The sequence below is a fragment of the Lygodium microphyllum genome, chromosome 17, assembly GCF_053477565.2.
Source record: "Lygodium microphyllum isolate KBCC chromosome 17, Lygodium_microphyllum_v1.1.10, whole genome shotgun sequence".
NCBI classification, from domain to species: domain Eukaryota; kingdom Viridiplantae; phylum Streptophyta; class Polypodiopsida; order Schizaeales; family Lygodiaceae; genus Lygodium; species Lygodium microphyllum.
In genome coordinates, this window is record NC_141151.1 from 61,717,712 (window position 1) to 61,729,718 (window position 12,007).

A 12,007-nucleotide genomic window follows, 5' to 3' on the forward strand; every position below is an offset into this window, starting at 1 on the left:
TAAAAATACAAACACGTTTTTACAGCTATGACCATTTTTCAAGCACTTGTGCTTGCTCAACCACTCCTTGGCATTGGACAAAGGCTTTGGCATTGTTTACCACTCCTCCCAGCATTGACGATTAAGATTGAGCATTGGTTTTGAGTCATTGAGCTTCAGCTATTAACTGTGCAAATAGGGCAGCATGCTGTAATAAAACGGGGACAGCCATATCTTCAATATTTGGAGCTAATATATGCTTCCCGGGATGCCCATATACCTATGTTCTGTTGTCGGATACTTGGGCAATCATATGTCATTAGTTTGAGATGCTATTGGACTGATTTGAGCACTCTTTTAGCTCAGTTTTCTCATAGATATCGCTGCTGTCATAACAGGGCTGAATGCTATTTGTTTGGGAAATGCCATGCTCTTGGCTTAAGTGATGCTCCCGGGATGCTCATTTGATGTTGTTACTTGGGGAATGTTTGGCTGATGTATTGGAATGCTTTTGGATTGATTTGAGCCCATATTTGGCTCAATTTTACTATCATTTTTGCTACTGTAATAAGCAGGGCTAAAAGCTATTTTATCGGTGAAAGCATATGCCTATTGCTTGTTGATGCTTCTTGGCTACTTGGGATGATACATTGATGTCTATGATTGATGCCACATGCTTGTCCACGCTCTCGGAATACTTTTGGGCTTCGATTGAGCTCACTTTTGCTCAGTCTTGACTCCCATTTTACTGCTCTACATACAGTGGACAACAAGCTTTTAACAGGGATAGTCTATGTCTAATGCTCTTTCATGCTATTCGGGCATTCTATCAGATGCATTGGTACATGACATTGAAGCTCTATGCTTGGTTATGCTATTGAATCCATTTGAGCTTAGGACATTTGACATTGGTTGTCAGTTACTTCATTGGATGCTTCAGAGGTCTATGACCTTACGGGCTTGAAGCTTTAATTGGGTCTTATGCTCTCTGCTATGTACTTGATGTATCTTGGCTGCTTGGATGCCACTCACACGAGGATTTGAGCTTTGTTTGCTCGTTTGGCATTTGACTTTTGTTCCATTGGGAGCCGCTTACTTGATTGACACTTGGATGTTACATTGAGATTTGGATTTTATTTGAAGTTGAGCTTGAGCTATTTTAACTTCTGCTCACGTGCTGTATATTGTTGTATTATTTATGAGAGTGATTCCCTCCATTTGATGCTATTTTGGTCATAGTTTGTGGACAACTCATTATTTAGTATGTACCTCTTGTTTTCAACTTGTTTTGGCAATGCTTTTGGGGCTGTTTGCAAGTATTACAACAGCCTATTTGGTCTGCACTGTGCCTCTTTTTACTACAATATGGCTGGTCATTCAAATGACGGTGTCATCTTCAACATTGAAAGCTGGATGGCAGCAATTTGGCTATTGGAAGACCCAAATTTGGCAAGTTTTGGTGCAGAAATCTCAGATTAGGCCGATCAAATGCAAGAGTATTAAGCCTGAAGGTCAAGATCAAGATGTATGGGATGACTTAGATAAGCTTTGCAGGTCCATGATTATCTTGTCCCTCAACAAGTAGGTTTATTATAATGTTTTCACATATGGACAATCCGCATGGGATATTTGGGAAAAATTTTGTAATATCTATGATAAGCAGAGCCTTGCTTCTCAAATGTATTGGCTAAAGCAGCTTATGGACCTTCATATAAAGGATGGTACTAGTTTTCTTAGCATTTGAGCAAGTTTCATGCTATCATTGTCTAGTTGTCAACGCAGGGTATTGACTTTAAGGATAATCTTCCACCTTTGTTCTTGTTGGTCACTGTGCCTGAGTCTTGGGATATATTCCATACTGCTATATATGCAAATATGCCCAAGAATAGGCTGAAATTGTTTGATGTAGAGGGTGCACTCCTGACAAAGGAGATCAATAGGAAGAATGTGGATGCTTCTCATACTTCTCATGCTTTGACTGTTCGGGATCGCCATGATAACAAGAGCGAGAATGACTGCCGTGGTAGATACTCGCAGAAGTCTCATTCTAAGTCCTGTGGATAGTCTCGTAGTAAGTCTCATAGACGTAAGTCTGATTTGACATGCCATTGTTGTGGGAAAGTAGAACATATAAGGCCACAATGCCATAAAATGCGCGCTGACAAGCACAAGGAAAAGGGCAAAGGGGAAGTGTAGGACAAGTCTGATGATCGCAGCATTGTCCCTGCTAAGTCCAGTGTTAAGATCAAAGAGATTACTGTAGTGCACCAACCTAACTTTGATATTACATACTTGCAACTTCTTCTTTGGATGAGTCACAGCTGACTGATGCCTCGCCTGGTTTTACTCAGTGTTAGTTGATGGATTCAAGGGCTTTCTTTCATGTGACCCCTCATAGATAGTGGTTCCACTCCTATCACAATATAATGGGGTCTGTCCGTTTGGGGAATGACTTGGCATTGTAGATAGTTAATATTGGTGATATCCGACTGCAATTTGCTTCGAGTAGTATGTTTGCTTTGCATAATGTTCGACATGTACTTTCTCTCATGAAGAGTCTTATCTGTATTGGCACACTCGATGATGAGGGTTACTTTGTTTTCTTTGGGGATTCTTCTTGGAAGATCACCCGTGGGAACCTTATTCTGGCACATGGTGCCAAGTCTGGCACTTTATATCCCTTGGTTGTATTTGGATGCGTAGATTATGTTTTGTCTATGGCTGCAGTTCCACATGTATCTCTTTGGCATCATCGCCTCGGGCAAATGTCCTTAAAGGGAATGAAAATGCTTACTCATTTGCAAGAACTTTCGTCCCTTGACTATAAGTGTTTTGAGTCATGTAATCATTGTTTGTATGGTAGGCAAATACGTAGTATGCATAAGAAGTTTGGCACTCTGTGCATAGGTGAGCCTTTGGCTCTTGGTCATTCTGATGTCTGTGGACTTATGCCCTCCTGTCACTCATTAGGAGGCACGAAGTACTTTGTCACATCTATTGATGATTACTCACATAGGGTCTGGGCATATCCCATAAAGCTAAAATTTGATGTTTTGCCTACCTTTCAGCATTGGCTTGCATTGGTTGAGAGCCAATTTGGGTATAGGCTGAAATGTCTGTGGTCAGATAATGGGGGTGAGTATGTCTCTAAAGCCTTTGAGCAGTTTTGCGATGAGAGGGGTATGAAGCGTCAGTTGACCACCCCGTACACCCCACCCCAGAATGGTATGGCTGAGAGCATGAACAAGACAATACAGGAAAGGATTCATATTATGCTTAGCGAGGCAGGCCTACCATAGTAGTTTTGGATTGAGGCAATGACTACTGCCGTATACTTAATCAATCGATCTCCTTGCAGTACTATTAACTTTCAAGTTGCTAAGGAGGTGTGGTCTAAAAAGCCTCCCTTGTATGCTCATTTACATGTCTTTGGTTGTGAGGCTTTCTGCCATGTCCCCAAGGACAAGCACACAAAGCTAGATCCTAAGTCCGTGAAATGCATCTTTCTTGGTTACGGGGATGTAAGTGAGATGGGTTATCGCCTATGGGATCCACAGGCTCGGAAGGTCATCCACAGCCATGATCTAGTTTTCCATGAGGAAAATATGCATAAGCAACCTGAGCGGATAGTCGAGATATGTAGGGTTATATTTTAGGAGAAGCCTCCTGCTCCTGTACAATCAACTAGATAGCTTGCAGCAGTAGCTAATGCTCCAGTGGCCCATGACCATGATGTTAGATAGAATGTGCAGGCTCCTCAGCCTGGCTTGAGACGCTCCGCTAGAGCCAGACGTCCTCCTGAGCATTTTGAGCCCTTCATTGATTATGTGGTGTGACAAATGTAGGTGAGCCTCTCACTTGTGATGAGGCCATGCGCCATGGTAATAGTCACTCTTGGGAGAGGGCCATGCAGTCAGAGTTTGACTCTTTACAGAAAAATCATATGTGGGAGTTGGTTCCTTTGCTTAGTGGAAAGCGTACATTGCCATGTAAGTGGGTGTACAAGTTGAAGAGTACCCTTGGATGCCCCAAGCATGTCTATAAGGCCTTATTAGTTGCTAAGGGTTTTAAACAGGAGCATGGTGTTGACTTCGAGAAAGTCTTTTCTCTTGTAGTCAAAATGACTACCCTATGCTTGGTACTAGCATTGGTTGCTCAGTTTGACCTAGACCTTTATCGAATGGATGTTAAGACAGCTTTCCTACATGGAGACTTGCATAAGGAGATTTATATGCAATAGCCTAAGGGCTTTGAGGAAAAAGGCAAGGAACACCTAGTGTGCAGATTGAGAAAGAGTCTTTATGGCCTTAAGTAAGCACCTAGGGAATGATACCACAAGTTTGATGCTTTTATGCATTCATAGGGCTATACACACAATGATATGGATCTATGTTTATACACAAAGAAGGCTCGTAATGGCAGCCTTTTGATTTTGGCACTCTATGTGGATGACATGTTGATTCATGGGAGAGCTCCTGATGAGCTAGATGCTCTGAAAAGTCAGCTTAAGAAGAGCTTTGAGATGAAAGACATGGGACAGACCTTGCATTTTCTTGGGATGCGAATTATGCGTGACCGCTCTCAAGGGCTCATTTACTTCTTACAGAAGGAGTATATCCAAAAGGTCCTTGAGTGGTTTCATATGTAAGATGTTAAGCCTATTGACTATCCTTTGCCTTTTCATGTGAAGGTGAGCTAGGTTGATTGTCTACAGTCTGATGAGCAAAAGGCCGAGATGGCAAAGATTCCTTATGCATTCGCAATAGGTAGTTTGATGTATGCCATGATAGCCACTCGCCCTGACATAGCTTTTGCAATAGGAGTTGTGGCACGCTGTATGGTTACACTTGGCAGGCGGCATTGGGATGTTGTTAAGGGCATCATAAGGTACTTGAAGGGCACAACAGATGGTATCTAGAATATAGGAGTTATGGGGTACACTGACTTTGATTATGCAGGGCATGCAGACAATAGGAAATCCACCTCTGGCTATGTGTTACCTTTGTTAGGGGTGCTGTTTCTTGGATGTCCAGGATGCAAAAATGCACGGCCCTCTCTATACAAAGGTTGAGTATGTTGCAGCCACTGAGGCTTGTAAGGAGGCTGTCTGGTTAGGCCGTCTGGTGGCAAACCTTGGTATGACTGACGTGGTCCCTACTTGCATTCAGATTCATATGAGTGCTATCCAATTAGCCAAGAGTCCGGTCTTCCATGCAAAGATGAAGCACATTGAGATGTGGTACCACTTTTTCAAAGAGGTCGTTGAGGATAAGTCTGTTGACCTTGTTAAGATCTCAATTGACCAAAATCCTACAAATCTGCTCACGAAAAAGTCTCTCAGCAAAGCGTTTTACCTTCCTTAGGAAGTTGATGGGCGTTGGATGAGATAATCTCTATTCCTCATCCTGTTGTACTCTATGTACACATCGTACTTTGTCACTTTTTTTCTTGTTCCCTCTTCACTCAAGATACATTCGCCTTTAAGTGGGAGGTTGTTGGGGGTAACGGTGCCTGTGCCTAGCCACCTATGTATTACTATACTGACAGTACCCGCACCTGCATACAGTAGGCGGCGGGTGCCCATCACTATCACTTCCTTTTTTATTCTTTCCGTGACATTTGAATAAAGGGAAGGCCGGTCACACATTGTGACTGTTGGAGTTCCCACATCTCTCTCTCTCTCTCTCTCTCTCTCTCCCCATCTGCCATAGCTCACACCTCTTTTGCTTCCAGTCTATGTGCAGGACTAGGACATCTGTTGGAGTTGTCTTGGTGCTATCTCCAAGGCACATCCAGTCTATGTGCAGGACTAGGGCATCCATGGTTCCAGTGTTTTGTTGATTTCTTTGTATCATTGAACTCTCTTGTTAGTCATAGCATTTATTGAGTATCGAGAGGGGGCATTCGAAATCTATATACTACTCTATAAAGTGATATTGGGGTTTCTCTCATGAGGCTCCTCTTGGGGATCATCCTCTCAAGCCTCATCCTCTTGGGTCTCATCCTCTCTAGTCTCACCCCAATTGTAGCCTATATAAAGGCAACCTTATTGGCACCCCACAGATTGTGCCCTACACTCATTGCCATTTACTCGCTCTTGGTTGTGCTTCACTCTTGATTCCAACTTCTTGTGATTATTCTTGGTGGCTTGGTCTGGAGTAACTCTTGTGTGATCTCGATCATTATTGAGTTGCTTTCCATTTTGCCTCGTTGCTCTTGTTCATGTTGTGCATTATCTTGTTACTAAGTGCAGGATCTTGTGATGTTGTAAACTCACATACTCTTTCTTTCTTCCAACCTCTCTTGAGCCTACAACGCTTCCAACAGTTACTGGCAGGGTGACTGATCATCGATTCAGTATTGCTCGTTCTTCTTCTAGTTAAATACCTCATGCTTTTTATACTTGGGTTCCTGCTGGACCTATTTGTCTCAGAAGGTCTGACCACTGTCCTCTCACAGTCCACAGGTGTTGCTCCTATAGAGGGCATTTCCTCAACTCCTCACAATGATGAATGAATGGAGATGCTGGGCACATTAGATGAGGCATCTACACCCAAAAGAGTGGGTATGGTGCAATATCCTGTTGGGCAGACTTTTGCAACTTTTTTTGTTTGGGATATACCACCAAGTCGAAGAGGAGGATGCAGATGAGCAAAATCAAGGGGGTGCCATGTGCCATCCAGTATTAGTATAGATAGGGCATATTCTTCACTTGTGTTGCTCTGAATTTTGGAGGAGATTGGATGACAACTTCGGGCCTAGGAAAATCTTACTCTCCCTTTGGTTAATAGCACACAGAGACCAAGTAACATAGGGGCATGGACATGAGGTGTTGAAAACCCTCAGGATGGTCTTCCCTAGTACAGTTGACAGTATGATATTGGTGTGAAACCTAGCATGTGGATGCTACCTGTGGACAGCACTTGAGCATGATCCCCACCCCAAACTTCTGGTGCACACAGTGGACTGTGAAGGACATTGTCACAGATGGGAGCTGATTGCTCATACTATAGCCTGGCTGATGTGGACAGCAGCACATAGCCATTACATACATCTGCACGACATTCCTACCACAAAGACTGTCTCTATGACTAAGACCCTTCATATGATCCATGCGGATGGGAGATATTACAGGTTGACTTTAAGCAGTTGAGGAGGGGAGAGATGCTTTTCTGTGCACTTGGGATTCTGGCACCTTCTTCCATTTAGAGTCACATAGATTTTGCATCACGAACTGCCCGATTCACTCTTCACCCAGCCCTTGTATTAGACTTAAGCTGGTGCCTTGATGTAACATTGAAGTCCTATACAGAGCTTATTTTGGAATTTACATTGGGAGATGCTATAATAGATAACTCCTTTCTTGGGAAAGAAAAGAATTGCCATCATTGGTTTGTAGGTGCATGTGAAAGTTAAGTAAAACATTCATATTCTTAGGTGGGTCTTTTTGGAAAAATTTGAAGCTACGAAAGACACGCATATACATTGAGATGTAATGACTTTCTTGTTGTTTACAATCAAATGGCTCATAATGCAGAAGTACGGAAGTTTTGGCAGCACAATGAACTTGGATATAGACAGTCCCTCGATTTCAATTTCTGCTACACCAGCTCAGACAGAATCTGGTACAGAGGTGAAAGGGCGACAGAGGTCATTCGGACGGAAATCTGAGGATTTTACGCCAGTTGTGAAGCCCCTGATTCAGTTTACACAGGCTGGTGAACTTTTCAGTGCTACAGGAAATGGCCGAAAGCTCCCACCTGTATGTTTGGTTGCTGTTTGATTGATTCAAGCTTTGAGGGGTACACCAGATTATTCTAATTAAAAAGTTTTCTTGATACTTCAATTTTTAATTTCTGATTCTTTCTTTTACAAATTTAATGCTTCACATAAAGAGTATCAATATTCTCTCCTTGTACAGACAGGCGAAACAATGGCTGATCAAATGGACCTTCTTAGAGAGCAAGCTAAAATGCTAGCTGCAGAAGTAGCATTCTGTACCAGCTCTTTAAAGAGATTCTCAGAGCAAGCAGTGTGCAATCCTGATGATGCACAACTTCAAGTAAGGGATTCTAGTGCTGCTTATTAGGAATGACCAAGCCCTGTCTTTCAGAAGTATCACATTTTACTAAAATACTATTTGTTCAAAATGGCTAAACAAAGACCCAGATGGAGAAAATGAAAGAAGAGATTAAAGAAAAGAGACAACAGATAGAGGTTCTTGAACAACGGATTGTGGAAGCTAGTCAAGCGGCCTTGAATAATGCCTCCCCTTTCGAGATGTCAGAGGTAAAACTTGTGTGACAAAAATATGTCTTAAGCATAAATTCTGGTGCATCCACATACTTCAGACAGACATCAGAAGATCTTAAGCTAATCTGGCATTCATAATCTCTATGTTAATGTCTGTCAGACAATTGCAAAGCTGATGACTCTCCTGAATGAGAAAGAGTTTGAATTGGAGGTACAAAACTGTAGACAGAGTTCATTCTATTTTCTCTAATGGCCCAAATTTCATCAACTTACATGTATCTCTGATTGCTCAACTTGAATATTGCAGTTAAAAACTGCTGATAACAGAATTTTACAAGACCAATTGCAATCAAAGGTAATTCAAATAGAACTGCATCTGGAATTGGTCAAGGAAAACCACAAGAGCAAGGAATCTCTTCAATGCATAGTCCCATTTGATTTGACTCTTCATGCACACAGATGGTGATGTGAAGGGTCTGTAAAAATTCACTTCATGTTGTTTTATGAATCTTTTTGTCTGTGCTACAGATCTCAGAGGTAAAAGAACTGCAAGAGACAATCACATCAATACAGCAACAAATTACACCAGCAGCAGATATGAAGTTGCACGAACAGAACAGCCCTGGAGGTTACCCCCAGAGCTACTGTATCAATGGTCATATGATTGGAGTGCCATCTGACTTCGAGCATGAGGGACACAAAGGATATGGACATGATTCAGGAGTTTTGACAAATTCTCATAATTTTGTTCCTGATGCTGTTATTCAGAATAAGATGCTCGTACAGGTTCTGAATTTGGCATCTGCACTTACTGCTTGTTCAAGCTCGTCATCATTCTATTTTCTTGACATAGGCATATTTTGGCAGGCAGCTGAAATGGAGAGATTGAAGCAAGAAAATGTGGATCTGATGGAAGAAAACGGAGGTTTAAAAGTCCAGAGCCAGAAGCTAGCAGAAGAGGCAGCCTATGCAAAAGAATTGGCCTCAGCTGCAGCTGTGGAGCTGAAAATTTTAGCTGAAGAGGTGAAAAAACTGTCTTCGCAAAACTCACAGCTCACTAATGACATTGCTGTCATACAGGAGAGAGCATTTTCTAGAGCGTCAAGCAAAGTGTCCTCAGATACTGGCCACTCAAAACATCCAAAGTGTAATGATCTACACACAGCTGACTGTCAAATCCCAATGCTGACTAGAAATGAGAGGCATTTTACAAGAGGAGGGCTCAACATAAAAAATGAGATCCACGATGACATTGACTCTTGGAATCTTGACCCTGAAGATCTCAAACAAGAACTTCATGCCCGGAAAGAGAGAGAAGCAGGTTTAGAAGCAGCTCTTTCTGACAAGGAGCAAGTAGAATCCGAACTAAGAAGGAAGCTTGAAGAAGCCAAGCAAAGGGAAGCTGACTTGGAGAACGATTTAGCTAGCATGTGGATTCTGGTGGCTAAGTTGAGAAAAGAACAAGAGAAACCAAATGACCCTTCTATGATTGATGGTCAGGACTCCCCTGTAAAGGAAATTCAAAGCAACAGTGGAAACACATCTTTCAGACTCAATGAAATGGGCATGAGCATTCAGAAGGAGGTCACAAAGGATGATGATTCAGATAAAGGGCACAGGAGCATCGATGATCTTCTTGATGGCCAAAAATGGAGGGCTGCAGCTTTAAGAACTCCTGTCTCTAGGCAAAAGGTAATCCTTAAAAGTTCTCAATTCCTTTTCATATATTGACTTGCATTTTTCTGATATCCATAACACTGAATCATGTTAGCTCATGAATATATTGTTTTTTTGAAGTTTAATGAACTCTAAGGCCTTCTAATGAGACATAATTGCATCAACCCATTCTGCCAGTAACGAACTTCAACCTGGTATACATTTTCTCAATTCTATGAATCAAACCCTGAGACATGATTCTAAGGCTTCACATAAAACTAGGTACATGTAGGCTATACACAGGAAGACCTTGAGGGAGCAGTCTGGTTGTCCCACAGACCTCTTGACTTCATCCAGTTAAGAGAACTCAAAGGACATGTGTAACTCTATGAGCAAGGCTATGAGATTGTACTTACATCAGTTTCTAATGATGAAATCAGGGAAGAAGCAGAGACATAGACCTTGAACGAGATCAATATCTCCGTCTTAGCCCTGATCAAGCAGCTGAAGAAAGAAATGCTCACATTTGTAAAGTGTGCTTTGAAGCTCCAACTGCTGCGGTTTTGCTTCCTTGTAGACATTTTTGTTGTAAGTATCCCTTTTTTTTTAGCCGTAACTTTCTCTCTCTCTCTCTCTGTGCGTGCATGTGTGCGCATGTGCATGTGTGTGTGTGCACGCACGCGCATGCATGTGTGCTTTTCTTTATCATCTGAGACACTTCATATTGTTCACTGATGACAAGCATGAATCTACAGTGTGCAAACCATGTGCAATAGCATGTACAGAATGCCCGCTTTGCAGAAGTGGTATTGCAGATAGAATCATAACCTTTACATCGTGACGCCATGACTGACAATGGAAAGGAGGTAAGGTAAACTGAAGGCTTGGTTTATAATTTTCTCAAATCCCAAGTAGGAAATGGAGCTCCTTGACTGAGATTTTATGTTCGAATGTTATCTAATCTTAGAAATGTTTAGGTAGAAGGCTGGGAAAACCAGCCACAGTCAGTTGCTTCCTGGGGGCACCTACAGACCTTTGCGTTGCTACATGGTTATCAATGGGAGCAGTAGTCTTCTATAACTACATGTACAGGGAGGACAGCAAAATTTCAGGTGGCTTGCTGATTAATAGAAAATCATCGCATCAGTTTTTTGTACATAATGATCCACCTGTTTCAAGCTTTCACCCCCTAGCCTGCTGCTAGTTCTCTGTCAGCTTCAAATGAAGCTCTTGTAAATTGACCTATATTCTTGTGGTAATTATGCCACCTTTTTCCAAGGCACAACCACCTCCCCTAGCTTCTTGAATTGAGATGCTGTGAGGCTGTAGGTTTAGCTTGATTGGTTGGAGAACCATCATAATAAACTGAAGATTCAAGCTATCTTATTCACTAAGTAATCTGATATCTCTCTGCTTTGCCCCATATGCATTCAAGGCATGGAGTGAACGTCAATATCTCCTGCAGTGCACTCTTTCTTTGTTTTTGTTGGCCCCGGGGTGGGGAAGGGGGGAGGGGTGTAGGGGGTAGTGTGGTGGTGCAGGATGGGGAATGGTAGGCTACAGTTCTACTGTAACTAAGCATATGCAAGCTTTTAGTGTTGCCATCATGTTGAATGGAACTGTTGAAATCCTGACATATGTGTGCACTATGACAGTTACTGTATGGATATATCTCATAGACTCCCACTTTCGTACAGAGTGCCTAGATGTTTGGGGCACACACACTATGCAAATTCATGTATTCCAACCAGCAATGTGTATTGGATAACCATTCATGAGCCCTGTTGCTCGTTATGCACCATTAATGCCTGCAACTCATGTCTGACCAGCAAAGAAGCCTTACTGCGGAGCCAAGCTATAGAGGTTGTGTTCCTATAAACAGAGGTATCTGATGTATATAGTATGTACAGTTTTCCAAAGCAGCCTCTGCGTACTTAACAATTATGAAGGCCTTGTATGTTGTAAGTAACACAGTTAACTAGTGCAAATACATTGAGAATGCGCAATTAAAGGCCATCAAACAAGTGCCATAGCTTCAAGCTCATCATCTGCATTGTATTCAGAAAACTCCCCCAACCATGCACATCAAACTCATGATTTTTTTATACCGCACACTAGC

At 42.1% G+C, this 12,007-nt stretch overlaps 1 protein-coding gene across 5 annotated transcripts in view; it reads left to right on the forward strand.

Annotated features, from left to right (window-relative positions):
• The window catches only part of LOC148021953 (kinesin-like protein KIN-7D, mitochondrial), a 47,033-nt gene extending 35,761 nt beyond the window's left edge, over positions 1 to 11,272 (forward strand). For 2 of the 5 annotated variants that reach the window (XM_087697492.1, XM_087697488.1), the window contains 10 exons: positions 7,517 to 7,741; positions 7,901 to 8,041; positions 8,143 to 8,268; positions 8,393 to 8,443; positions 8,540 to 8,587; positions 8,761 to 9,018; positions 9,100 to 9,924; positions 10,329 to 10,476; positions 10,644 to 10,754; positions 10,866 to 11,272. In XM_087697492.1, the coding sequence (XP_087553618.1) occupies positions 7,517 to 7,741; positions 7,901 to 8,041; positions 8,143 to 8,268; positions 8,393 to 8,443; positions 8,540 to 8,587; positions 8,761 to 9,018; positions 9,100 to 9,924; positions 10,329 to 10,476; positions 10,644 to 10,729 (1,908 nt within the window). In that variant the 3' untranslated portion in view covers positions 10,730 to 10,754; positions 10,866 to 11,272. Of the gene's footprint in view, positions 1 to 7,516; positions 7,742 to 7,900; positions 8,042 to 8,142; positions 8,269 to 8,392; positions 8,444 to 8,539; positions 8,588 to 8,760; positions 9,019 to 9,099; positions 9,925 to 10,328; positions 10,477 to 10,643; positions 10,760 to 10,865 lie in introns of all 5 variants that reach the window. The other 3 variants (XM_087697489.1, XM_087697491.1, XM_087697490.1) reach the window with 3 other exon arrangements.
• Positions 11,273 to 12,007: the final 735 nt, after the last annotated feature.